This window comes from Patagioenas fasciata, chromosome 18, assembly GCF_037038585.1.
Source record: "Patagioenas fasciata isolate bPatFas1 chromosome 18, bPatFas1.hap1, whole genome shotgun sequence".
In the NCBI taxonomy this organism is placed as follows: Eukaryota; Metazoa; Chordata; class Aves; order Columbiformes; family Columbidae; genus Patagioenas; species Patagioenas fasciata.
In genome coordinates, this window is record NC_092537.1 from 11612451 (window position 1) to 11639969 (window position 27519).

General features: G+C 47.7%; 1 protein-coding gene across 1 annotated transcript in view; it reads right to left on the minus strand.

The window, feature by feature from the left end:
* Positions 1 to 522: 522 nt before the first annotated feature.
* The window catches only part of LOC136109609 (dynein axonemal heavy chain 9-like), a 181334-nt gene continuing 154337 nt past the window's right edge, over positions 523 to 27519 (minus strand). Inside the window, exons 54-60 of the mRNA XM_065852415.2 lie at positions 25392 to 25619; positions 20852 to 21043; positions 20201 to 20392; positions 19257 to 19427; positions 16602 to 16784; positions 7721 to 8110; positions 523 to 1375 (exon numbers count right to left, since the gene is read on the minus strand). Coding sequence (XP_065708487.2) covers positions 1148 to 1375; positions 7721 to 8110; positions 16602 to 16784; positions 19257 to 19427; positions 20201 to 20392; positions 20852 to 21043; positions 25392 to 25619 — 1584 coding nt within the window. The 3' untranslated portion in view covers positions 523 to 1147. The remainder of the gene's footprint in view (positions 1376 to 7720; positions 8111 to 16601; positions 16785 to 19256; positions 19428 to 20200; positions 20393 to 20851; positions 21044 to 25391; positions 25620 to 27519) is intronic.

The following is a 27519-nucleotide window of genomic DNA, read 5'->3' on the forward strand; positions in this document are numbered from 1 at the left end:
TCACAGAGCAGATCACACAGGTGGGTCCAGGCGGGTTTCAATGTCTCAGAGAAGGAGACTCCACACCCGCTCTGGGCAGCCTGGGCCAGGCTCTGGCACCTCCCAGCAAACAAGTTTCTGCTCATGTTCAGATGGAGCCTCCTGTGTTTCAGTCTGTGCCCGTTGCCCCTCACCCTGGCGTTGGGCACCACTGAACAGAGTCTGGTCCATCCTCTGACACCCACGTGAGATATTGATCCCATTGATCAGATCCCTCTCAGCTTCTCTTCTCCAGCTCAACAGCCCCAGCTCTCTTAGCTTCTTGTCACAAGAAAGATGCTCCAGACCCCTCCCCATCTTTGCACCCCGGATGCACACCCCAGTCTCCCCTCTCTGTCCTTTCTGCTCTAGAAACACATTAGCTCTCACCCACTTCATTGCTAATCATGAATACAACTACCCAAACAGGTGTGTTTGCCCCCCTGACCCTGCATGCACTCTCCACACAGGGAGCGAGCAGGTGATACAGACCTCCAGGTAATCTTTAGAGACTAGCGCAGGAATAATGATTTTTATTAGCAAATTCTATCACCATGAAACATTCTTCTTAATTAACCCCTATGTTGCATTTCTCTGTTGATTACATTTAGTACATTGGATATTAGTGCTGTTTTCACTATTTCTAGAATTTACAGGAATGTTAGCAAGAAAAAGTTTATCTTCACCACACCTACTGATTATACTTACAACAAATAAACATTTGTATAGAAAAGAATAAGGTCTGGAGAATTTCACAGGTCACCGGACTATCTAAGGATTCTGGAGAAGGCAACTGACTTTAAAACCACTTTGGATGATGAAAGAGAAATAAACTTTAGATTCAGATTCAAGCTTAGCACTCTCCGGGTGTGGAAGACCTGGTGGTGGGATTTTTCCCAGATTTTCCAGTGCAGCACAACAGGAATTACAGGACATTGATTTATAGCAGTCAAGAGCCTGGTTCATGTGTCCCTCTGCACCTCTGTCACCTCCTTGCGGGCCATATTTAGGCTGTGTGCCCAGCAGTCAGAGAGATGGATCTTGGGTTCAATTGCAGGATATTATTTCTTTAAATTGTCTAAGAAAGACATCATTAGGGACTCATAAATGAAGCGCTCTGCTGCTGAGCCTAGATCTGGAGCAGCAATGCCACACCAGCGAGCACCCACTTGGAGGGATTTTCTCTAGTTTTCAGGTTAAAAGTCCACACGTATGTTGGCCCCCTCTGGCGTGTTTTGTACACAGGACACCGGTACGTACTGCGGATATCCTGTTTGTCAGCAGGAATGGCTTTGATGAAAATAACAGGCATCGCTGGGGTTAGCTCCTTGAGCCTTGCCTCTGCAATTATCCCGGCCTACAAAGGAAAGAAGACAAAGTCTTACTCAGATTTCCACGATACCCATCAGCTGTACCCCAGGACGCACGATCCTCTGTAATGTTTGCACCAGCTGATTGTTTTGGAGAGGTGCAAACGTCTTTCCTGAGATCATGATGGTGGATGAGTCTTTTTGAGGTACGGAGGGTCTGGATCAAACACCAAGTGTAGCTTCTCCCAAGGATACAAGTTCCTGCTCTCATCAGATGCTCAAACCCACACACACCTGAGCAGGCCATTACAGGAGAACGATGTTCCTGGCTATGTCCAGCCACATCATCCTCATGGAGCTCATACTCAAGAGCAGAACCAGCTCATGGGAAGTGTTGCTTGTGCTGGGACCAGCTGTGACACCTGAGCAGGGCTCTGGATGGAGATGCTCACTTGAGAAAAGCCTCAAAGGCACCAAGCCACTGTCCCACTACGCCACCAGAATTTGAGCATGACCTGGGATCCACCTGTCTGGGCAATGAACGCACACAGCATTTTGTGTGGCCACAAAAGGCACCACAGGCCTTTCCACACCAGCAAGGGGGATTCCAAGAGATTGTTTCTAAGGGAATATTGTCATTTAATAACAAGTCCATATTATTCGCTCCAAAGCAACACTGAGCAGGCTGCCTGACCCGGGAGAAGGAGAGTTCCGCTGACAGGGCATGAAATGAACGGCTTGTTTCTCTAACTTGGGTCTCTCTGGAAACTTATGTTTCTCTTTCTGACAATAAAATGCCCCCCACATCAATCCATTTCCAGGAAAGCCTGCAGAATCACTTAATGGTGGTGAGAGAGACCAAATTAAAACAAATATAGAAACGGAAATAAAACTTCTCAGTGTTAAAGAAACTGCCTCTCACTGTGGCTTAGCCTCACATACCGTTATTATTTCAAATGCTTTTAGATCAGAGTTGTAGGATGAGATTCAACCTCTCCAACAGTCTATTTAGCTCTGCAAATGAGTGAAGAAAAGTAATCTCTCTCGCAACACATCTCAGTTTGCTGTACTAATGTACTAATGCCATCTGTTACACTACGCTATGATAAATCCAACTCTGATGTAGGATTTTATATTTCCAATGTGCTGAACAAACATTAAATAATTCTTATAATACCTTGCAAGAAAGCTATTTATCAAACATTATTATGCACTCTTTTTAAATCCGTATCTTCCATTTTTGAGGCTGGATTTTGATCAGATCACTCTTTCTTTTTCCTGCTGACAATTTTTCAAATCGAATTTCCAAGTATATTCTACCTATTTCTGGGTTAACAAGAGTTGAAATATTCCTGAGGCATCTCTATGGAATACATCATTTTGTTATGTCTGGGCTGATTTGCATTTGCATTTTTTATGGCTCTCATCATCAGAAATTAATTCTACTCCGAAAGCAATTTTCCCTGACTACCGGCACAGCACACCTGGTAAAAAGCCACCGTTGTGCACTCAGAGAGCCCAGGCCTCTGATCCTAAAGAGTTCCTCACTCCTGCTTGTCCTGCTTCTCAACAGACATTCTGAAGAGTGAACATATTGTGCTGCCACATAATGCTGTGTCCAAAGACACAAAGCAGTTGTCACAAGCCAGGGATGCTCACAGACGGGCCCAAATAGATACACGGTCAGGAAATATCCCCCCATTCAGCTGCTTTTTGGGATGTTTAGGGCAACAAAGATGCTGAAGGGAGTGGAGCATCTCCCGTGTGAGGAAAGGCTGAGGGAGCTGGAGCTCTGGAGCTGGAGAAGAGGAGACTGAGGGGTGACTCATTCATGGGGATCAATATGGAAAGGGGGAGTGTCAGGAGGATGGAGCCAGGCTCTTCTCAGTGACAACCAGTGATGGGACAAGGGGTAATGGGTTCAAACCGTAACACAAGAGGTTCCACTTAAATATGAGAAGAAACAGTAAGGGTATCAGAACACTGGCCCAGGCTGCCCAGGGAGGTTGTGGAGTCTCCTTCTCTGCAGACATTCAAACCCGCCTGGACACCTTCCTGTGGAACCTCAGCTGGGTGTTCCTGCTCCATGGGGGGATTGCACTGGATGAGCTTTCCAGGTCCCTTCCAACCCCTCACATCCTGGGATTCTGTGTTACCAGTACAGGCACCCCTTCACCACAGCTAATTTGGGGTCAGTTGGCTTAGAAACCTTCAGCAGAGAATCACAGAATCATTTTGGTTGGAACAGACCCTTAAGATCAAGTCCAACCATAACCAAACTCTAGCACTAACCCGTGTCCCTAAAAATCTCATCTCTACGTCTGTTCAGCCCCTCCAGGGACAGTGGCTCCAGCACTGCCCTGGGCAGCCTGTTCCACAGCAAGGCCGGGCTGTCTTTCAGGTAGAGTTGCCGCTCTTTGCAGGGAAGGGGGGCTGAGGATCTGACCAGCAGGTAACATCGCTCCAAGGCTGCACAGAGATCAGTAGAGTCAGTGGCTTCAACTGGACATGGGGAACGAGAAGAAGAGCTGTCCAAGGAGCACACAGTGAAGACGACCTAATGATGTGCTGTCCAGTGAACGCAAATGAGAGAGGAATTTTTATTACTTAGTAGTTTAAGAGTTGAGATACAGATGGAAAAGGGTTTTCCAAGTTGTTAATTTTTGAAACCAGCTATAAGTAAGAGACTGGATGTTGACAGCACAATTTACAAGTGTCCCCTTCAAGGCTCCATTGTAACTGTACCACTGGAGACCTCACCTTGAGCCACATCCTACTCGCGCCCTCATAGCTCCCAAATACACGGGCATTACTGACAGCTGACATCTGCAGGAAAAGGCTTCACCTGATGTCCCAGCTCCCCACTCTGGGAAATATTTCCATTGGATTTGATGTACCTGGTGCCTCTGCAGAAGAAGGTGGCAAGCTGTGATATTTAGGACTGGACCAGTAGTACTGGGCTGTGCCAGGTCTGCATTGCAAACTGATGCTGTTTTCATCTGCATCCACTGCTGAGAGGATCTCAGATAAAAATGAGCGGCATGGAAGTGTTCCCAAAGATCTCGAGCTACTTGAACTGTCAAATAAACGTTACCGTTGCTCACCACACTGATCTGCCCTTCTAAGCCTCTCTGCTGGTTTAAGACTGGTGCTTTACACAGGCCTAGCTTTAAAAAGGACACAGAGACCACGGCTGGTGTGGCTTGAAGGAGGCACGATACGCTGTGCACAGACAGTGCATCTCGTCCAAGGACACAGTGCTGTGCTGTCCACACCTGGCAAAGCTTCGGTGGCGCGTGTGCTGCCAAACCCCACCTCTGCCCATGTCCAGGACCCGCGGTGAGGAGCAGGTCACACACTTGGCCTCAAATTCTCCATTGCTGGGAGCAAGAGAGCCAGGAATCAGTTTGCCATCTCCTGTGGCTTGAGAGAAAATGTCCCATAGTGTCACCAAACTATCTCTCACTGAGTCCTACTGACTTCAACAGTGCTACAGCAACACATCATTTGGACCCGAAAGAATCCGTTTGGTTTCATTTCATCTAATAGCTGCCTGTTGTTTTGTAATAGATGTTTTATAGATATAAGACACCCAAGGGCAAACATAAATGTTTAAATAAATAGAAAAATGTGAGTAGCAGAACATAGAGGGAATTTTGCATTTTTGGAGGCGCAATCTAAATGTGAAATATTCTTTTAAAAGTGGAGGTGATCCCCAGAGAAGTTCTTATAAACATGAACTGCTGTTCATATCAGAGGATTAATTTGGAAGGAGTATACAACCCAAAAGAACTGTGCACCTGGTTTAAAAATCCTGCATCCATTAATAGAGCTGCTGCTCACTGCATTACAGGTAAAATGAATAGTTCCACTAGGTGGAAATGATATTTCAGTGTGAGCAGCAACACACGAAAATAAATATTCTTTTCCTTTCTGAAATAAATGGAAGCAGGATACCCAGAGATTATGAATGGTTCTGTAAAAGTAATTGCTCCGTATCTTTCAATCACAAGGAAAATGTTACCAGAAAAACACATTTACTGAAGTCTGGATGGTCTCTGAAGACAAACCTCATTGCTGAACGCAATCACCTGCACATGTTATCAAAGGGATGCAGAGGGCCACGTGTTGCCAAAACGATTTCTGGCTTTGCACCATCAAAAATTCTCTCTCATCACTTCCACTGCCACTCGGGGATGGGTGAAACCTGGGCAGAACTCGGCCATTTTGACCAGGATATTGTATTTTCTAGCAATGGTGGCAACGATGGTAAAGGAACACTTAACAGCAGTCACTGGAATTTGTGTTTAATGGAGTACTCTGCATTCAAGACCAGGGATTTTTGTAAACTTTCTCTGTACTGTTGTGTCCAGCTGATTCGTTTCAGCTTAAAACGTCAGGTTCTGAGGGTAACCGAAATGCAGTGTTCCCTGCACTGAGGGGCTGTGGTCCCCAAGAGCCGCAAGGGCTTTTGTTCGGCAGCAACACCAAGGGCTTGAACAAGGGACCAGGCAGGGAACTGTAGCACCAAGTCTTAGGAAACGGGCTGGACTGGTCTGGGTTCTGCCGCTGTGACTGTCAGTGGAGCCAAACCCGTGGAGGCAGGAGATCCGACCTTATACCCACGTGAGATCATCACTGAAATCTTCTGACAGAGCCTTTGCCCACATTCCTGACTGCCTGTGGCTCTCCAGACCCAACGTGCACGTCAAGCCATTTCCGGTGAGAAGATGGCCTGGAGCTTTGACCTTCCCAAGGATTTGTGATAAAAGGCACTGGCTGCCATCAGTCAGTGAGATCAAAGCTTTGCCTAATTTCCTATCTTTTGTGGAATACTACTGCAGAGAAAGAGCTGAAAAATCAGCGAAGAATATTAGATCTGGCTGGGATACGGTGTATAACAGGCAAGGTCTCTCTCCTCAGCATCCTGTCACCAAGCCCCGCAACGGATAAAGGAGGATCATGAGGGTTAAGATCCCCAAAGAGTTGCCTCAGAAATAAAAGCCTCTTCTTGGGAGAGGGTAAACGTGACACAGATAAGTTGTGGGTGACCCACTTTGATCAGCCTTCCCTCTCTCACAGATCGCGGGCAGCAGGAGCATCTCACCGGCTGCACAGAGCACGAGCTGCAGGAATCACCGTCATTGAATCCTCACGCGCAGCACGAACTGGGAGTCGTGGTGCCACAGGCCAGGCAAACCGAAGGCCCAAGCCCCATTGGGATTTGTCAGCCTAAGGACTCTGGCTCCACAGACCGCACTCCTGACAGCTGACAGCTGTCAGAAGGAACGGCAGGGACAATCGTGCTCCTCTGGGACGCTGCTCTGAGCGGTGCGCTGCGAGAGGAGCGCTGACAGCAGCCCTTCGGCTGCCCGGTTGGTGGGTACGGTTCTTGCCTTACCTGCCCTGAGACTGGCTGTGCTGGAGCTGAAAGGTTCTGGGCCACATCCAGATGGGGAAAGAAGAAGAGCAAGAGCCACTGACACTCTTCTGTTTGTCCAGGATCAGCCCATCCCCGCCCATGCTGAGTTTGCACCCTGAGCCGCATTGACCATACAGGTTAGACCTTCACTAAAGCTCTATTTGGCACCCTAAGTGGGGGGGCTAAAGGATGTGATTAATTTTTCTCACAGACCCTACCTATGCAGATGACATTCTGCAGCACCTTACGGCAGAAAGACAGTGATCAGGATTTGGCACATCCCACCTATTCATCTCTGGGGACACAAAGATGTAGGACAAGAGGAAACGGCCTCAAGTTGCACCAGGGAAGGCTCAGATTGGATATTAGGAAACATTTATTCACAGAAAGGGTTGTGAAGTGTTGGAACAGGCTGCCCAGGACAGTGGTGGAATCACCATCCCTGAAGGGGTTGAACAGACGTATAGATGAGGTTCTCAGGGACATAGGTTAGTGCCAGATTTAGGTTATAGTTGGAGTCAATGATCTTAAGGGTCTCTTCCAACCAAAATGATTCTATGATTTGACAAAATCAACAAGGACCCCATGTTTTCTGCCTGTAGTAACACCATGAGTACTGACCACAGTTTAGTCAATGTACACCGCAGTTGAGATTCATGTTGTCAAAAGTACCTGTTCAAGTTGGCTGCCCTGAACTCCCTTCAGAGCTGTGGAACAGACAACTCCAAGGTGGGATTCACCTGACCAGCTTGGGTACCCACTCCAGGCTGCAGAGGAGAGGCTCATCTTTCACATCTTTACCATTCCTGAAGAGTCAGCTCAAATTGCTATTTTAGATGAGCACCTGGCTGGGCTGAGAAGTTCCCCAGAGCACAATAACAAGCAATAAGGGTATAACATAATAATATATATGCAATATATATGTAATACGTAATATTCTCTCTCAACAGAAGAGCCTTGGTGAGCTCACCTGTGCATCCCAGCGCGCACCTTCCATGAACAAACCGTGGACATACGCCCCTTCCCGAGGAGGACTGGCAAAATCTTCTCTGTTCTTTTTTGTCACGTCACACTGCAAGGTCATCTTGTCCAAAGGCCACTTGTTCTTTCGGGCTGTGGACTGCATGATGGCTGTCAGGAAAGACTGGGGATTGAAGAATCCAGCAAGCCACACGGTGGAGGGTAAGGAAAAGTCTCCTGTCCAGGCCTCCAGCTCCTTGATGCGAGTAAGCAGGTCAGCAAACCATGTGCCCAGGCTGGCCGTGGAAGGGTAAGCCCTCTTTATCCAGGACTCGGGCACCGTGTCCAAGAAAAGGGCATTCTGCAGGTTCTCCATGTCACTTGTCATGGTCAGTTCACCCTGAGTGAGAAAGGATATAATTAGCACTGGTAATCATTTAACCTGAACAAAGCCTCCTTGAAAGCAGAAGCTAGGAAGTGTGGAAGAGCATGACACCCTACAGGGTCACTAGTGTTCACATACTGTGAATTTCTTCAGGAGTTTTGTCTTTCAGTAACACCTTATATTACATATTCCTGCATTCTCATCTTCCCTTCCGTAAAAACACTGCTTGGAGGAAAAGCTGTGCAACAGAGTGACAGCGAGCATGGGCATCCTCAGTTGTCCCAGGGCTTTTTCTATTTTCTCTCATTGACTGAAGATCATAGGGCAGATTTTCAGAGGTGAAAAACTCTTCTCACGCTGCCAGGGCAGGATCCTGGAGTCTCTGATGATTTACTCCCAAACTCTCCAAATGTTTGTTGTGTTGAGTGCTGTCCCCCTCCTCTCCTCCACTTCCCCTCACTCCCTCCACTATTACTTTGCAGCGTAAGATTTTCTTTTTGACTTCACATGCCTGCAAATGTAATCACAGTTTCTTTCACAGCAGGGAAACACACAACACATTAAGATATGATTCAGCCAAGTGAGATATAGAGAGAGGTTTGGCTTTTCCTTTATCCAGCAATTAATTATTTTTAAAGCATTTAGAAACCTGTATCAGTTTCTCCCAGGCAGGAGAAGAGCTGGAACATCACTGCAGGGCCAAAAAGGGTTTCTGCACAGCAATCCCAGCATCCCTCTTCAGCTGCTCTGCAGAGGGTCCCCAGTGCCTGCTAGTCTAAAATTAAGAAAATTCCTGCTGTATCAAGCTGAAATTACATTGAATCTAAGCAAGAGATGCCAGGATGGCATTAATCACAGAATCCCAGAATGTCAGGGGTTGGAAGGGACCTGGAAAGCTCATCCAGTGCAATCCCCCCATGGAGCAGGAACACCCAGCTGAGGTTCCACAGGAAGGTGTCCAGGCGGGTTTGAATGTCTGCAGAGAAGGAGACTCCACAACCTCCCTGAGCAGCCTGGGCCAGGCTCTGACACCCTCACCATGAAGAAATTTCCTCTCATATTTAAGTGGAACCTCTTGTGTTACAGTTTCAACCCATTGCCCCTTGTCCTGTCACTGGTTGTCACCAAGAAGAGCCTGGCTCCATCCTCCTGACACTCACCCTTTCCATATTGATCCCCATGAATGAGTCACCCCTCAGTCTCCTCTTCTCCAAGCTCCAGAGCCCCAGCTCCCTCAGCCTTTCCTCACACGGGAGATGCTCCACTCCCTTCAGCATCTTGGTGGCTGTGCTGGACTCTCTCCAGCAGTTCCCTGTCCTTCTGGAACTGAGGGGCCACAACTGGACACAATATTCCAGGTGTGGTCTCACCAGGGCAGAGTAGAGGGGCAGGAGAACCTCTCTGACCTACTGACCACCCCCAAATTAATGCTGAAAGGACAGTTAAGAGAAGCTGTTAAAAGATGCAAAAGTTTTTGCAGCAGGTTGCACAGAGGAGCACACGGACAGGGCTCACAAGCCCTGCCCAGGGTGGCGGGCACTGCTCAGCAATGACGGTGACATGTCATGGTGCATTGTCCCCAGCACCATCTACAGCAAGTGTCCCTGGCACAGCAGAGGCCTCAGCCCAGCCCAAGCTCCTGACAGAGCCTGCAGCTCACCACGTCCCCTGTAGATCTGCAGCTACAGAAGAGGTTCAATACCCAGGTAAGAGACGAGGGGTTGGGAACTCTGTCCATCAAAGCATCCATGCTGATGGAGCCACACAGCAGCGCAGGAGGGATCAGTGAGTGCCAGTAGCAGGTGACTCCCTTCTGCAGAGGACAGAGACCCCCATCTGCCAACCTGTCTTGCTCTCTGGGGACATTTGCTGCATGGAAGTTTGGATCCAGGACACCACTGAAAGACTGCTGACTACTATCCCCTTGCACTCTTCCACAGGGCCACCAATGATATCCAAAGATGGGGGTGCTGCTGTTCAAAGGGATCTGAACAGGTTGGACAATTGAGCTGGGAAGAACCTCATAGAGTTCAACAGAGGGAAATGCCAATTCTTGCACCTGAACAGGAATAACCCCACGCAGCAGCACATGCTGGGGACCAACGTCCTGGAAAGCGGTTGCAGGAAAGGGCCTGGGAGTCCTGGTGGAGAGCAGCTGAGCACGAGTCAGCAACGTGTCCCTGCAGCAAGGCCACCCGGGCTGCACTGGGAGCAGCGTTGCCGGCAGGTTAGCGGCAGCGAGTGCCCAGCACTGGTGAGGCCACAGCCGGCATGCTGGGTCCTGTGCTGGGCTTGTTCAGCCTCAAGAAAAGATGGCTCAGGGAGGATATTTTTGATATCTATAAATATCTGATGGTAGCAAGTAAAGAAGATGGAGTCAGACTCTTCTCAGTGGTGTCCGGTGACAGGACAAGAGGCAATGGGCACAACTTATACCACAGGACACGCAGGTACAAACAGACCACTTCCAGAACAACTCATCTGTGATCCTGTGACACTCAGGCCAAGCAATCTTCAAAGACAAAAACTTGCAAATCCAGGCTCAGCTTCTACAGGTACATAACGCCCTTCGCAATTTAAATCTGTGCATGCCTTGTGCTCAGCTAGAGGGGTACAACACACCATAGCATTTTGGAGACTTATAATTAATATTGATCACAGGTTTCCACTATAAATACTTATATTTGTCCCCTTCTCATATTGCCAAAATTCATCTGACTTACAATCTCTCTTTGCCTCTGGCTGCGTGTTTTTGGAAAGATTAACTGAAATCAGCGGAGTTGTTGCTGAGAATGAGGGCGAGGGAATTGGGTCAGTCTGTTCACATTAAGAAATCCCAACTGTTCTTTCACAGGGCTTCAGTGCCTCCAGCCATGGGGTCAGCAGAGGTGCCCTTTACTGGGGCCACAAAAATCTATGAAGCTTTAGCAAAAGCTGAAATCTGCTTAAAGCAACCCCAACACATGTTTAGCAATGCTTGTCAGAGTTCAGCAGCTAAAAATCTCTGCCGTTTATTCCTGCGCTGACTGTGCCCCGGAGAGCTCTGATCTGCAGATGACACCGACAGGCGACAGTAGGACAGATCGCAGCTGGACACCCAGGAGACCATGGGACAGCAGCAACCGGCATCCTTGTTGGTGGCCTGTGCTGCATCTGCCACTAACAAACGGCAGCGGGCTGAGTGACCAAGGCTTATGGCAAACGAGTATTCAGCACTCTTGGGTTAGCAACAATTTTCACAGAATCCCAGAATGTCAGGGACTGGAAGGGCCCTGGAAAGCTCATCCAGTGCAATCCCCCCATGGAGCAGGAACACCCAGCTGAGGTTCCACAGGAAGGGGTCCAGGCGGGTTTGAATGTCTGCAGAGAAGGAGACTCCACAACCTCCCTGGGCAGCCTGGGCCAGGCTCTGCCACCCTCACTGGGAACAAGTTTCTTCTCAAATTTAAGCGAAACCTCCTGTGTTCCAGTTTGTACCCATTGCCCTTTGTCCTATCATTGGTTGTTCTGCAAACTGACCCGAGCTTGGAAGACAACTTGTCATCGGAGCGGGGAGCCTCTGAGCTGACCACGCTGCTGCCAATGCTACAGTGGGATGCCAGCTCCAACGAAGGGCTGCAATGCCATCCACCCTCCACACCACGTCTTATCAAAGGAGGGAAGGCCGTCAGCTGAATCCAGGCACTGGAAACAGCCATTCTAGCACATCTGGGCTTTTAACAACACTTTTTTTTCCCCCCCTTTTTGTTTCTGTGAAATTTTCCAAACATCCACAATAATATTGCCTGACACTAAGCAAGGGCAGTAGATGTGTCTCCACAGCACCCATCAGTTCAAACTGGAGCTTCGCAAGCCCCCGCAGCCCTGGGATCACCGCTCAGAGTTGCCCCCCAGAGATCAGCGGCTTCCCATGCAGAAATCCCCTCCCTGGCAAATATTCATCTCTCAACAGGATGGATGGGTACAAGGCGTTATTAAACCTCTGCTCCAAAGCTGACTTGCTAAAAGTAGTAAACTTTTGAAGGCAGCAAGTATCTGAACCTGCTGGGTTTCCCCATTGAGGACAAATTTCTGGTGGACAGAGAAAATCATGCATACAAAGGCTTTAAGGTGTTTTTTTGTTTAAACAGTCTTGAAGTTAAAAGCAAGAAATAGGGTTAAATGAAAAGGTGGAAGCAGGACTATTTGCAATTAGTCCTAAAACACACAACTATAACCACTTTTCAAAATACGTCACCTTCTGTCATTTCACGTGAGCAGTGACCAGGTGTCTGCCACTAAATAATCTTATTATTTCTTTTCAATTATTTTACATCTGTAGGAAATCCCAAAATTATGGGTTACCTGGTAAAAGGTCTTTAAACTCCTGGGTGATTTCAAGCACAAGAATCCAACACAAACTAAAGATTTCTCATTTTGGTATTTGCCATGAAGTGACAAAGAAACAAAAGGCAGCGCATGCCCCATGCATTTCTTCTTAGGCCGTTTCACTTTATCTATAACACACTTTAAGACAATGTACTGACCCACATATAAAGCTCACACAACAGAAAACCATGTCGTTGTCTCATCAGAGGTTCTATGAGCTGCCCAAGGCTGCTGATGACTTGACCTCATCAGGGGCAGTTGCCGCAGGTTTCTATTGAATAACTTCTACTGAAGCACTGGTGTGACCACGCATGGCAAACAAACCTCCGAGGGAAAAAGTCCTGCACTGGCCACAGCAGGACGCTGAGAACCATGGGGCCTTCTAACAGTGACACTCAAGGGGTTTGCACACTGGGAAAGGGTTTAAAGTGAGTGAAAAGATTGCAAAACGTGTGCGAGCAGTCACATTGATTTAAAGACGTAACTCTCATGATCATATATCCTGTCTGGTTTTATTTCCAGGAAACACATGAATTAGAAAATGTAAATCTCAGGAAGACTTAAGAAAAGCAATTTTTAAAGCCTGCACACTCAAGCAATATGTGCTGGAATCTCCTGTGAGGGTTCGCAGCATCTCTAACAGCTATCTCAAGTAGTTGTCCAAACACAATTATGCATAAATATGCATTTGAGATGCTGAATACTAAAGTACATCCAGAATTATTCAAGTTACTTTTTTTCTGTTTTTTTCCAAAATGCTGGGAGTAATTTTGATTAAAGACACCCTTGAAGGAAACCCCAATCAGCCTGCAGACAGTCCCTCAGGATGAGCAGACTATTGTCACAGATGGTTTGCTCAGTTAAGGTTATTTTCACTTGATACAGTGAAATACCCAGATAGCCTTACAAAACTTGGTCTTACTTTATTCTTTTATAATATTTATTATCCTCATTTTGGAGTCTTACCCTTCACTGAAGTTGCAAAATAGAAAAGCTGCTGGGAAAAATGATGCAGGGTACAACATTAACATGCAAGTGTTTGAGCCCAGCCTCTGGTCTCACCAAAGTCACCCAGAACAAAGGGCTTTGAAATGCAACATGCCAGTTATTTTTGATGGCTACCAGTCTATTGCAATTTCTCTTCCTCTTAATGGGATGTCTCCTATTTTTGGACCAAACAATCACTTTCTGCTACACAGATACAATGAATTATTCATTTCCAAATCGCCTTCTTTGAGCAGATAGTCAGTTAAAAACAATAAGACTTGCTTCCTCTGTGTTTTATTTATTCTTTACTGAGATCTGTGGTTCCTGTTATATAAACTCTCCTCCTCTGAGCGCTGTCAGTAAAGATCCCCGAGCCCAGAGATTATCACGCATTAACAGCTTTCCTAGGAGCTGCTCTCAGAAGGAACAATTAAAGACTGATTTCCCTCCCAAACTGAGTGCGAGACCCAGCTGTCACGTCGGGACAGCAGCACTGACGACAAAAAGAGCCAACAGCATGGCCAAGCGTTCCCCGGCCCTCCTGCGGTCCCCAAGGCACAGGGAGGGCTCATGGGGGACGCTGAGCAGTGACATGAGTCATGAACAACATCTCACCCAGCTCTGCAGGGACCCACACACAACCTCTGCTTGCAGGAACAGCATTGCCCACTGCCGGGGTGTCAGACCCTTCAAACGAATCTCCTCAGCACACACAAGAAGGAGAAATGCAAATACAAACAGATACTGCAGCTCACCTGCTCTTCAACAGTCCCCTGGTCCTGGCCCTGTGCTGTCTCTGCACCGCAGCGCCGGTGCTGTGGCGACAAACCTGTGCAGTTGTCAGAGGTGCCTTTTCTGCACATACCACCTCACCACTTTGCCATAATTTATGGCAGGCTGTTGGGGAGGAATTTGCACCCTCTGTTATTGTCCAATTTCTGTGGTTTATTTTGTCTGGGGTTTATTTAAGCCCATGCATCCACTCATTCCCCCTACCAATATTAAATAGCTTATTCTTCTCCACATTAAATCTAATTGCTACATATTGTCCCAGTTACAATTATATCTTGTTTGGTGCTCCAGGACTGAAACATTAAATCACTTCTGTTTACCTGTCTCGGGAAACAGAATTTTCAATTCCACCTTCTGCTAGAAAATAAAGGAAATCCATTCATAATAATTGACTACATAAATATCAGCCTGTTTTGAAACTGATCGTACATACTGGGCCACCATGAAGTGGATATGGTATGTGTCTGTCTTTAATCAAGACAATAAGCATCAGCAGGGAGTTCAATGCAGAAGGGTCTGAGGCAGCACGGACCCAGGCTGCTGGTTCCCAGCGCACAGTTGGGATTTAGGAGCAGCCTAGACCTGCCCCTGCAGAGCTGCAGCTGCCGAAAGCCACAGAGCCACCCCTAGCAGCGCTGCGTGCAGGCTCAGGTATGTCCTGGGAAGATCTCTCTTTGGAGCTGCCCTCAGGAGAGGCCGGGATTGTCATTTGGTCTCCAGACAGGTCCTCCTGGCTCCCCTGTGAATCTGTTCTGCTAGCGGGGTCACACAAAGTAGCTGCAGTTCATTCAAGCGCGATGGTTCTCTTGCCAGGCAAAGTACTTCTGCAAGCTGAGCATTTTGGTGAAATGGGATGACAACTTGTCATTCAGGAAATGATGGGACAGGGAATGCCCAGCGACTGATGTCCTTCCTTACTGCCTCGCACCATGAAATGAAAACTGCCTGTAAGGAGGTTGTAGCATGGAAGGTGTTGGTCTCTCCTCCCAAGTAACAAGTGATAGGACAAGAGGAAACAGCTTCAAGTAGTGCCAGGAAAGGTTCAGATTGGATATTAGGAGACATTTATTCACAGGTTGTGAAGCATTGGAATGAGCTGCCCAGGGCAGTGGTGGAGTCACCATCCCTGGAGGGGTTGAACAGGCATATAGACGAGGTTCTCAAGGACATGGGTTAGTGCCAGAGTTGGGTTATGGCTGGACTTGATGATCTTGAGGATCTCTTCCAACAGAAATGATTCTATGATTCTAAATCATCCAGTGAGCAACTTTGAGTTGATGATGCAGAGAAAGCATCAAGGTAGCACTGAAGCCACCAGCTTTCTGCTGCAGGCTCCAGGCAGCGTTCCCCTGCTATGCTTAGGCCTTTCCAAGGGCTGGACAGCACTCGGCTATGGTGAAGCATATTTCGGGATGACAAGGTGAAGGGGAAGTGTTGCCACAGGACACCAGGGCTGGGCAGGCAGGTCCTCACTCAGCGCAGTCTGATCTCTGCTGGTTTATCCCCTAAGGGGCAGTCAGTAGCCTTTTATATTTTGCCCCACCAACTGCCTGGCAGGGGAGTCAGCAGATGAGTTCCCAAAGCAGCAGATGCAGCCTCAAAGCACAACCCTCCAGCACGTGCTGCTGAACCCAGAAATTCGCATGCTACCTGGTGTGTCCTGCCAGCCCTAGAGCTCCTCACTGTTCTCCACAAGCAACGGTCAAAGCCACCACCCAGAGCGACACACACGACACCTCCCTGGAGCAGAGTCCAGTTTCTGACCAGGATGGAGAAGCAGCTGTGGGTGGAGCAATCACGGACAGTATCTCCATAGGGAAGGTCCACTCCTGACCCTCTTCCATTAGCAAATGACTCATACCCAGCAAGGGGAGTTGCATGTCTTCTAAAACTTTTGAATTTTTAGGCTTTTTCTCTTATAGCTCTGGACATTTTGTCTCCTTACCCACGAGCAACCTTTCCTTTGATTTCAGCTCAGCTTTTGCCTTTAATGATGCTTTGTTACAAGTTTCCCCCAGTAACTGGACATTTTGTGAAAAGATGTGATTTTTTGGCTCACCTTTAAATAGGCCATCTCTCAACTTCTGAGTGACCTACTGTTGCTGTGCTGCAGTATCAGGTGGATAGAACTGCCTCTGTTCCCAAAAGCAGTCTTTGCTTTGTGTATCTTTAACCTCTCCCAGTGCCTGCGGACAATGTGCCATTTGAAATCCATCTGTGAACCCTTCCCCGTGGAGTCGAGTTGGTTTTGCAGCCAGCAGTGCTGAACACAGACTGTGACCCCTTTTATTCCCTGAGCACCTTTTCCATTCATCAAGATTTTTAGGGCAATGCACTCGCAAGCACCCAGAGCTCCTACCTTCAGCCCCAGGTCCAGCTCCTTGAGAGAGCGCTTTATTTCACTGGTGAGGATGTTCATGCGCTCACATTCCTGGAAGGCAACGACAGCGTATGGTGTCCTCTCTTCCACCTTTGCCATCAGTTCTGCGATGTTAAACTCATCCATCAGTTTCTCTAACATCTCTTCCAGAAGAGCTTTCACCTGTGTGCCGAAGGGAAAAGAGAAAGGGATGTCAGTGACCGACCCGCGGAGCTTCCCCCGCTGACAGCTGCCTGAACGCGGCACGAAAACTCCATCTGCCAGTTAGTGTCTCCGGAACAATCAGTGTCAGCTGCGCTGGGCATCGCGCCTCTCAAAGAGCTTGCCCCATCCTATTAAAATTCAAATGCTTACAAAAGTTAATGTCAGATGAGCAGCTTTCAAAATGATGGTTTAAAAATGTCACTATGACTTGTAGCAGTCTCCTTTCCTCTTGAGTAGTTTTAGTTCTCCAGTCAGATCCAATGCAAGACGGTGGACGGGGCTATAGACTGAACTGAGCTTCAGGACAGCTGAGCTTATGAGCTGGTTTTCTGTGGTATATTGACGATTATGTATGTGGTATATTGGTGATTATATAAATTATATTATTAATTATATAAAATGTAATTTTAAGCTGAATTTGGCATTTTGAACTAATAGAGATGTGGAAGAAAAGCATAATGAAACAAAATTATTTTCTGGTCACTATCACAGCTTGATTTGGAAACTTTATATCTCTAAACACTAAACAGGGAAAGCTCCAATGGAACAGGATGTTTCCAGTGTCTAAAAAGTATATAAATCAGATAAAAACCTTTCTGGTTGACAACAAGGCGTGAAGCCCCTCATCTTCACAGGATCAGCTGTATCCTTCATGGTTATGTGGACTGTTAGGCAGCTTGGTATAGAAGTTTCTCATAAAACACTTGACTTCTGTGCTGGAATCTTCTGCTTCTTGGGGATTTTTCAGGAACGCAGAATGCACAGTCACAATTCTATGATCTGATGTGCAAATCTGGGTGTGCAGGTGGCAGAGGCGACCCAGGGTGATTTTATTGCCATGCCCACCAACATTCACATTTTGGACTCTGTACTCCAATTTCCTCCCATTGCTGCTCTTTCAAACCCTCCACACACGTCAGACGTCACCAAGAGGTCGTTATTGCAATCAGCTATGTGGCTAAAGCTAAAGCTCATCTGGAAAAACTCTTCAGTTGCACCTCAGGTCCGGTATAGAAATATTCTCTAATTTCAAATTCCCCTGCAAATCTCTTTGGCTCTGATTTTTTCACAACAACTACAGCTCATTTTCTGTAATGTGGCCCCAGAAACCTGTGGGAATAACTGGACTTGTCACAGCCTCAGGAAAAAGAGAGGCTCACCATCTCCCTGCAAGCTCCCTAAAGCCACCCTGTGCTAGAAACCCTCAAACAGACGAGCTAAGAGACAACTGTTAAATCACTCATTCAAGGACCAAAAGGAAGGGATACAGCCAGTGCCAGTTATAGCTCAGATAATGGGAGAGTTCACCTCCAGAAGAAAATCAGCCGTGGGAGTCCCCCAGGGGCAGCGCAGTGCGATGTGGTTACAATCAGGTTTATTTTGGGCCACTTTGCTTCTGAGAGAGATCATGAAAACCATGAGGACTCCTGTGCTCCTTTGACAGTTTTCCTGACTGTCACCAGGAGGTTGCAGGGTGGCTGTGCCCTGTGATACCACTGTTGGATCACTCGCTGATCATTTTGCTTCTCTGGCCAAGGAGTCTAATTGTATTTCAATAGCAAAAGGACTGGGAGGACAGATGTGCTTACACTGCCTACCTGTGAGCACCTCCTTGGGCTTTGCTACCTCTGGATTGTTACCCACACCTCAAATTCCAGTACAAACTGAAAACTGAGCACTTGCAAGAGCCCCTTAGGAGAAGGCAGCAAGTTCCCCAGCTCCACACCGAGCCAAAGGAAGCGTGTGTGAAACCACAGACTTCATAGAACATTTCTATTAGGCATTCATTAATTTGCAAAGCCTGAAACACAGAGCTGGGAGCTTAAGACTGCAGAAATAAACAACAGAGCAAGTGTTGGCTGGTTTCAGATTCTGTTATGGATGCTCAGGCCAGATTTTAACGAGCTGTGAGTTTCGAGAGGAAGGGCTGAGATCAGTCTGGTACGTAGCCGCAGCGAAGGAGTTCAGCTGGCAATAAGGAGTTACAAGGCCCCTGGGAGCTGGGTGGGACCTGATGGCAGCAGCAAGAGGTGGGGTGAGCTCTGGGTGGCACATTGTAGCTGCCAGATGATGTGCTCGGGGACCCATTGGTATGTACATCACAGCACGGGGCACAGGGACCAGTGGCTCAGAGACAGCGGAGGTCACAGAAGGTTTATTTGCAGTCTCTTCACAGGGTGATAATGAAGGCACTGCAGTTCAGGGGGTAATTAAAACCCACTGTTCTATCACTGACAATACTCCAGTGACATCCCACCACAGTGATGTTCTGCATAATATGAAGCTAGGGGTTTTAGACACTCAATTTGTATCCAGCAAAGGCGGAACAGATTATAATAAGCAGTTGTGAGAGAAATCTGAGCTAGACAAGGCTACTTATGAATGAGATGGGTATCAAAATTCAACAGCTTCTTCCTCTACTGCTCTCACCGTTTCGTCCCTGGTCCCCACTCCTCCTTCGCCCACGCTGGTGTCCCGGGGCTGCATCTCCAGCATGGTGCGGAAGAGCTTCTCGGAGGTCTGGGTGAGGAAGCCAATCTCAGCATTGGGATGGAGGCCATACAGATAAGGAGACTCTGGAGGCAGAGCATCATCTATGTACTGTACAGAGAAATTCAGGTTCAGGTTAGATACAGAGCCGGGGCCACTCTGCCTGTAGAGTTTGCAGTGCTGGAATTATCACCCATCTGAGTAAGTAATCCCAGGCTGATCTAACTCTGCATGTGGCTGGAGCGCCAGCGAACTGATGGCAGAGAGGAACGTATGATTGTTTACAGAACTGCTGCTGCTCCTGCTATGAAAACTCAGTAATTGCCAAAGTTTGCCTTGGCTACATATCTCAGGCCTGGACCTTCTCTAGCAATTATCCACTGTGCATTTCAGCATAATATCCTGAAATCTCTTGTGAGAATTTAGCTTCCAGTAGTAAAGTTTAATGAATAAAACCAGCCTAATGCGCCTATCTCTGCAACTGCATTTGTGTACAAAGAACAGATGAGATCAGTAAGTAGATCAACAAGACCCGTCAGTATTTCTCATCAAAACTGATGATAAAAGGAGCTTGAAAGCGCCATTTTAGCAAACAGTATGCGGATGTAATTTTCCAGGAGCCCCACTCAAGTCTCAAGAACCGATACAGTTGTTCTATTCATGCATGAACAGAATGAGCCCATGATGAAGTAGCAAATTATCATTAGACTTGGTTCATCCAAGGGAATGCTGAAACATCTACAGAAAAAAAGATAATGGGAAATAACAGGAGGTGTGTTGAAACACTGCAGTCCTATTCATTGCCTCCTAAGACAGATTACAGAGCAGTTATGGAAGACATTATGGTTATGTGTATAAACAATGCCAGAAAACAAAGAGCTTACCTGATGATAGCCATTATAGTCCAAGTTCCCTGGGAGGGGGAATCCTGGAGCAAGGAGGAACTCTCCCTCCAGCATTTCGGGCTTAATAAATTCTTCCAGGTAGGTTTTGCAAAGCCGCCTGTCCCAGTCATCTGTGATGTGACCTCCGTACATAATCTCACCAAAGAGGTAGCGTAAATCATCGTATGGGACCTGAAGAATAAAGCAGGAGGGTGTGAAGGAGTTGGGACAGCCGGAGCTCCACCAGCTGTGCTGTGGAACCACACTGAGCCCCAATCTGCACAGTCGGTGCCTCCACTTCACCGGCTCAGTTAACAAGTAAACAAGAATTAGATAGAAGTTAAATCCTGCCCAAGAAAAACTGGATCACAGCAGAGATTTCTGTGCAGCTTCCCACTGAAATGCAAATTTGTTCTAAGCTCTGCTAAACTAAAGACCGCTATGTATTTTCAAAGAATAAAGACCACAGGCACTATTTGCTGTGGTTTGTGAGCTGCTACAGATGTGAGTGGCACTGAAGCTTCTGATTTCGCCACAGAGGTTTAACAAACTGTGAAGTTATAAAACCAAAACCACCAAGGAAATGGCATTTAAGGAGACTTCCCAGTAGTTTCAGCACAAGCCAGCCCATTTCTGGTCTGAGTTACGTACCTTTGTGCTGGCCTCGAGGTAATTATACAGCACGTTCACCGAGATAGTGAGGTCGCCAGTGTTGAAGGGGTAGGAACGGTTCCAGCCTTGGGGGCCAAATTTGCGCCTTTCTGCCACGGCAGCATGGAAATAGCAGAGGGCAAAGAGGATGCTCTTGAACTCGTTCTCCCGGGTGCACATCTCCAGCGTGTCCTGCAATACAGGCAGAGAGGCAGGGTGTGTAAATTCACACTGCCCTCAGGCTCAGCGGCTCTCAGGGTCTCCCAAATACACCAGACAGTGGACAAGAGTGAACTGATTTGCCCAGTCAGTTCATTTCTGCGTAACAGACCCATTTGCTAATCTTCTAAGTTAGTGCCTTTGCATTCCAAATTCACTGGCAAATTATGATGCATATTTCTGAATTAATATTTTCTTTCCCAACTCAAAGCAGCTTCGTACAGGAACACATACTGACAGGCCTGGAGAACAGGAGCTGAGGGGAAACATCGCTCTCTGAACTGCCTGAAAGGAGCTTGGAGCATGGAGGGGGTTGGTCCCTTCTCCCAAGTAGCAAGTGATGGGATGAGATAAAACGGCCTCAAGTTGCGCCAGGGGAGGTTGAGGTTGGATCTGGGGAACAATTTCTTCCCCAAAGGGCTGTGGGGCATTGGAACAGGCTGCCCAGGGCAGGGCTGGAGTCACCATCCCTGGAGGGGTTTAAATGTGTAGATGAGGCTCTTAGCGACATGGGTTAATACAAGAGTCAGGTTACAGTTGGACTATCTTAAGGGTCTCTTCCAATCAAACTGATTCTATGACTCTATAATTAGTGCACCCATCCAATGCCCCATCACCTGCACGTGCCCCACATCCCATGAGAGACATGGAAAGAGGCACCAGACAGGACAAACGTGGCAGCAGTGGGATCTGGACCACGGCTCCGCAGGAGGCTCCTGCCGAGGACACTGTGCCTGGCAGAACTGAAGTCCATCCTGCCCCTCAAATACAAAAGGTTTCCACGGGGCAGCATTTCGCTGAGCCGCAGGGGGTTATCGCAGAGAGGTCTCTGCACAAAGCCAGCCCTGGTGGGAGCTGCAGCAGCTCATTTACTGACACCATGACTTTGAGCAGCACACCAGGGCAGAGATGCGGGAAACTGCTGAAAATCCAAGCAGGGGAGATCAAACATTTGCAAAAAAACAATCTAATGCAGCCCTTTAAAGTCAGCACAGCAATGGGTGCTTCCTTTCCCTTCTTCCTGGTGACGCTTAAAGTTCGAATATCTACGAACAAATAAGCAGAACTGTGGTGTCGGAGGTGGAGAGGCTGGAGCCTGAGTCGTTCAGTCAATGAACACGAGCAAAGGGAACAGGTCTCCAAAGAACTCTGAGCAGTGCTGGGAATGAGGTTTCAGCAAGCTGGCACCAAGGGGAAGCCGTCTTTATCTTAAAAAATACAATATTTGACCCCTGCTCAGCTGGGGAGCATAACAGAGTCTAGAGTCTGTGCTGGAAATAGGGAACCCATCACTCTAAAGTGTGCAAGATGTTGACTGAGTGCATAAGATGATCAAGAACATCCCAAACCGTGTTTTCCCTTTGATGAGACAGCACTCTGAGCTTCCTTCATTATCAGAAACCTGATGAAGAACTGAATCAAATATGTGCTGAGCACCTTTCTCATTTTAGAAAATGTCCCCGGACTTCAAGGGGAGCCTGTGTGAATGAACATGAAGTTAGAATACAGCTCGGTCACATTCGGCCTCTCCAGTTGTGCATTCTTCCTCAGCTACAAAGCAGAACAACATTCCCTGCACAGAATAACAGTTCTTCTTTGTAGCTTTCAGCTGAAAGCTAAATTTGAACATCCATTCTGTATAAAGCAGGGAAATGAGGTGTAAAAGGACCCTACCCACTCACTCCAGGATTTCTGATAAGAGCAATTTAGAAAATGCTAATTATTATGTGATTGAAATGAGCAGAGGCAGGATGAAAATGTTACTTGGGACAAAGGTTCTCCCCTCCCTTTCTCTCCAGGACATTTTGTGGAGTTCAAGAGGATGAATGACAGTAGATAAAAACAGAATAATCTTCCCTGACTACTCAAAATAATGCTGTGTGGTGCCTCCCCGCCTCACCCGCTCAGCAACATGAGCTCTCACACTCCCGATTCCCTCCATACCAATGTCTCAGGGCAGAAATTGTTCTGAGCTACCCCCATTTCTCTGCCCCATGGACCAGGGCCTGGCGTTCACAACAGGCTGGGGTTGCTCTTGCCTGGTCCCAAATGACAGGAGGCTGTATGGAGAGAAAAGAAAGCAATCCTGCCAGGTTTGCCCTGTGTATTCCCAGCACAGTCGTCGTCAGAATGGAGAGGCCACAGTAACGTCAGCACAAGTGATCCAAAACGGCAGTATGAGGGGTGGTAGTTCCTCCAGGCCCTTCTGGTTGTGCAGGTTTAACAGCCAGGGTCTTGCTGTGAGAGGCTGGTGTGCTGAGGTAACGGTGAATGAAGGTAACGAGCGCTCAGGGCGGCAGAACGTGATGGCCTGTGTCTTTAGGAAAGGTATCACCGTAAATGTGGGATGTTAGCCCTCAGCCTTTTGTGTCATGCAGAGAACGGGGTCAGCAGAAGCACGGCTGCCTGCAGCAGTGAGACGCACGAGGCTCCGGTGCGGTGACACGTGGCTGCTCCCTGGGGACAACGGCACACGGCCCCTGCCCCACGGTGCCCAGAGCCACCAAGGGAGGCCACAAAGCTGGCTTGTTCCATCACTGCGTTACAGCTCTAATGCTGATCTCTGCTCTCTGCAGCGCCAAGAAAATATTTCCCATCGTTTTTACGTGCTCTGTTGTTGTGTGCCCTGCACAAGGCTCAGATGCAGTTCCAAAGAGCGGGGACAGCGGCTGCTGGAACAGGAGCGTGTGTACGTGGTCACCATGCAATACAAGCAACGAGCAATCTGCCATCAGCTATTCTTCTGTGGGCCAGCAGTTCTCAAGATAGCCTTGTCTGGCAAAGCAAGCCCTCCCCGCATGGAGATTTCAGTTCTAATTTACAACACCTGATGTCAGCAAGGTTGGAGCTGAATGGCCTTTGAGCACACAGCATCAAGTCCCTCCACACTGCTCTGCAGAGTGATGTGGGGTGTGACCACATCAGCAGTTCTGAACTTCTAACCCTGGCTCAAAAGAAGGGCAAAAAAAGCAACATTTAACCTGCTGGCCTCTCCATGTCTTTGGGTGTTAGATGTAATATGTCTTTTGCCAGTGCAAAAAGGAATGACACAGACACAGAAATCAAGTCAAAACATGACAAAAGTCTACCAAATGCTGCATTCAGAAGTTTGATTCTATAAGAAAATAGCCTTTCTAAGGATCATACCTTTATGACAAAATTATTAAACTGGGCAGAATCATAGAAATATTTTGGCTGGAAGAGACCCTCAAGATCATTGAGTTCAATAGTTAACCTCACACTGCCAAGTCCACCACTAACCCATGTCCTAAGAACCTCATCTCCGCGTCTGTTCAACCCTCCAGGGATGGTGACTCCAGCACTGCCCTGGGCAGCCTGTTCCAATGCCCCACAGCCCTCTGGAGAAGAAATTGTTCCCCAGATCCAACCTCAACCTCCCCTGGCGCAACTTGAGGCCGTTTCCTCTGCTCCTGATGCTTGTTCTTGGGGAGCAGAGCCTGACCCCCCTGGCTCCAAGCTCCTTCCAGGCAGTTCAGAGATCAGAAGGTCTCCCCTCACCTCCTGTTCTCCTGATGAATCCCCCAGGTCCCTCAGCCGCTCCCATCACACTTGTGCTCCAGCCCCTCACCAGCTCCGTTCCCTTCTCTCAACTCGCTCCAGCACCTCAAGGCCTTTCTTGGCGTGAGGGGCCCAAAACTGACCCCAGGATTTGAGGTTTGGCCTCCCCAGCGCCCAGCACAGGGACAGATGCTGCCCTGGTCCTGCTGGTCACACCAGTGCTGGTACCAGCCAGGACGCTGGTGGCCACCTGGGCACACACTGGCTCACGTTCAGCCACTGTCACCAACACCCCCAGGTCCTTTTCCTCCAGGCATTTTCCATCCACTCTTCCCCAGCCTGCAGCATTCATGGGGTTGCTGTGACCCAAGTGCGAGACCCGGCACTGGGCCTTGTTGAACCTCAGACAACTGGCCTCAGCCCAACAATCCAGCCGGTCCAGATCCCTCTGTATGGCCTTCCCATCCTCCAGCAGATCAACACTCCCACCCAGCTTGGTGTTGTCTGCAAACTCACTGAGGGTGCACTCAAAGTTGTCCGGTATCCTGTGACCTCTTGCAAGACAGAGGTCAATCAGGGTTACCTGAGTCCTCTCTTGGGAAAATCAATGCTTGGAAACAGATCTGTGCCCAGCTCCTGGAGAAAAGAGGAGAGGGTTGTCGGATCCAAAGACTACACAGCACCAATGGACTCGCACATCTGCAGCGTCAATGCCCATGGACATCACCCTCTCCACACGGCTCCAGCAGCTCCAAGGTGACCTGTCGGTCGGTCCCCAGTGTGAGCCCGGCTGTGTTCCTACCTGGTTGAAGTTGTCGAGGGCTTTGTGCAGGTTTGCATGCATCCCGGTCGGGGCCTCGCTGGTGATTTTGATGGAGTTCTCCAGGATGCCCTGGGGAATGATGTGGCTCTCAGGGGAGGGTGCCGGCTCCGCGCTGATGAAGACACGGAAATCCTGGTGGCTGCCCTCGCTGTGCTGCTCCAGCTTCTTCTCCAAGGAGCTCAGCCACTTGGCCACCAGGTGGATGTTCTGGAAGGGACAAAGGGGACAAAGCTTCATCAGTTCCCCTGCATTTCCACCTGTGCTGAGCAAGCACTGAATGTATCGAATGGCACCTGCCAAGGCTATGCCCTACAAGTTGGTACTTGCCCCACTAGTCCCTATGTGCCATTCACAGCCTCAAATATTTTGTCACATTAAGTACACTTGTAAATTCAAAATAATCAGTATAAACCACCAACAATGAAGGAAGCTGCTACTGGGTCATCTGGGTTCTTGGTGACGATGCTCTCCTTGCTGTTACGGTAACGTACGGCTGACAAAGCAGAATTACTTCCGTGGATGTACCAAGCTCAAATGGAAACTTTTGTTCATTTTTAACAGAACACTGAGGACCCTCAGTATCAGTTACTGGGTAAACAAAAAGTCACACAGGTGGTTTTTCAAAGACCTTTAACATAAAATACTTATTTATTCATGCAACTAATTAAACACACTTGCGAAGAAACTAAGCAGTACTATGTGAAGGTGGTGAAATGAAAGAAGACTAGCTCAGTTTTTCAGCTGGAGTCCTACACAGTGCTGCAGTTTCCAGGCAAGAAAACAGCTATTGTTTTTTAATATTAGGAATGGGGCAGGTCACACACAGCAGGGATTCATGGGCTAAAATCACCCTCATTTGAAAGCTAGGTGTGTAATCCAAATTGACTGTGTTAATAGGCATTCTGGAAGGTGATTTATCCCATCCAAAGACAGAACAAAGCACTTGCTAAACTTAAATTAAAAGCAGCCGCCAAAAAGATAAACTGCTTGCAGGTGGCAAGGAAATTACATAAAGAAAACATATTAGGGGCTTAGAATGAAAATATATCACCTATAAAAAGCACCAGAAAAGAGCTCTCATGGTTAAATAGCACAGTAATGGGGACCATTAGGAGTAAAATGACATTCTTAGGAAAGTGGAAATTGCGTCCAAATGAGAAAAACACAAAACAGCACAAAATCCAGTCATGGTAAGGCCAAAAAAGGTTTTAAGAAGCAATATTCTGAAAACCATAAAAACTAATAATAAAGCCTTTTCCAGAAGCCAGAAACCTACCAGGGAGCCTATAAAACTGAAAGATGACCAAGGTGTACAGGGAGGAGCCAAGAACGGCAAGGCCACCGCTAAACAGCTCGTGTTTGCAGGAATAGTCACTGCAGAGGGAAATCTATTGCAGTTTGTGCCCATTGACTCCTGCTCTTTCACTTGGCAACACTATGAAGAGTGGGGCTCCCCCTGGCACGAGGTATTTAAACACACTGCTGAACCCCTCGGAGCCGTCACTCAGCTCTCTCAGCCTCTCCTCTTATGACACATGCTTCAATCCCTTAATTATTGGAAAGACTCTTAAACTGAAGCAGTAGATAAAGTTTTTTTCAGAAATATTAATAAACTAGTAATAATAATTTCCTAGGACTAGACAGTACCCACGCTAAAGAAACTTGGATATGGAAGCGCTGCATCACTCCTCAGGATGCACTAAGCAAACTGGCAGAGACTCTAATGAACCATGAATTATCACATGAAGAGCATGAGTAAGAGAAAACCAGGAATCCAAGATTTCCAGTCCAAGAACTCAGGAAAAGCTCCTGTGCTTCCGTCTCCTTGCCCAGAACCTCTGTGTTTGGGATGTAAATGCCACATTCTCTGCTGGTCGGTAACTCCAATATTCCCCTCTTCTTCACAAGACTCTGTGGGTTTGTCTTGATGCCCTGAGTCAAATAAATTGGTAGATGGTTCTGCCTCTGAGACAGCAGCTGTTTCAGAAACATGAGTCAAGAGAATTATTGTTCGGAGAAGCCATGGACACCTCACGCCTTCCACTCCTGCTGCTCAAAATCTGATTCACATGGCTGGGAACAACATTTCTTATTTAGAAGTGCATAA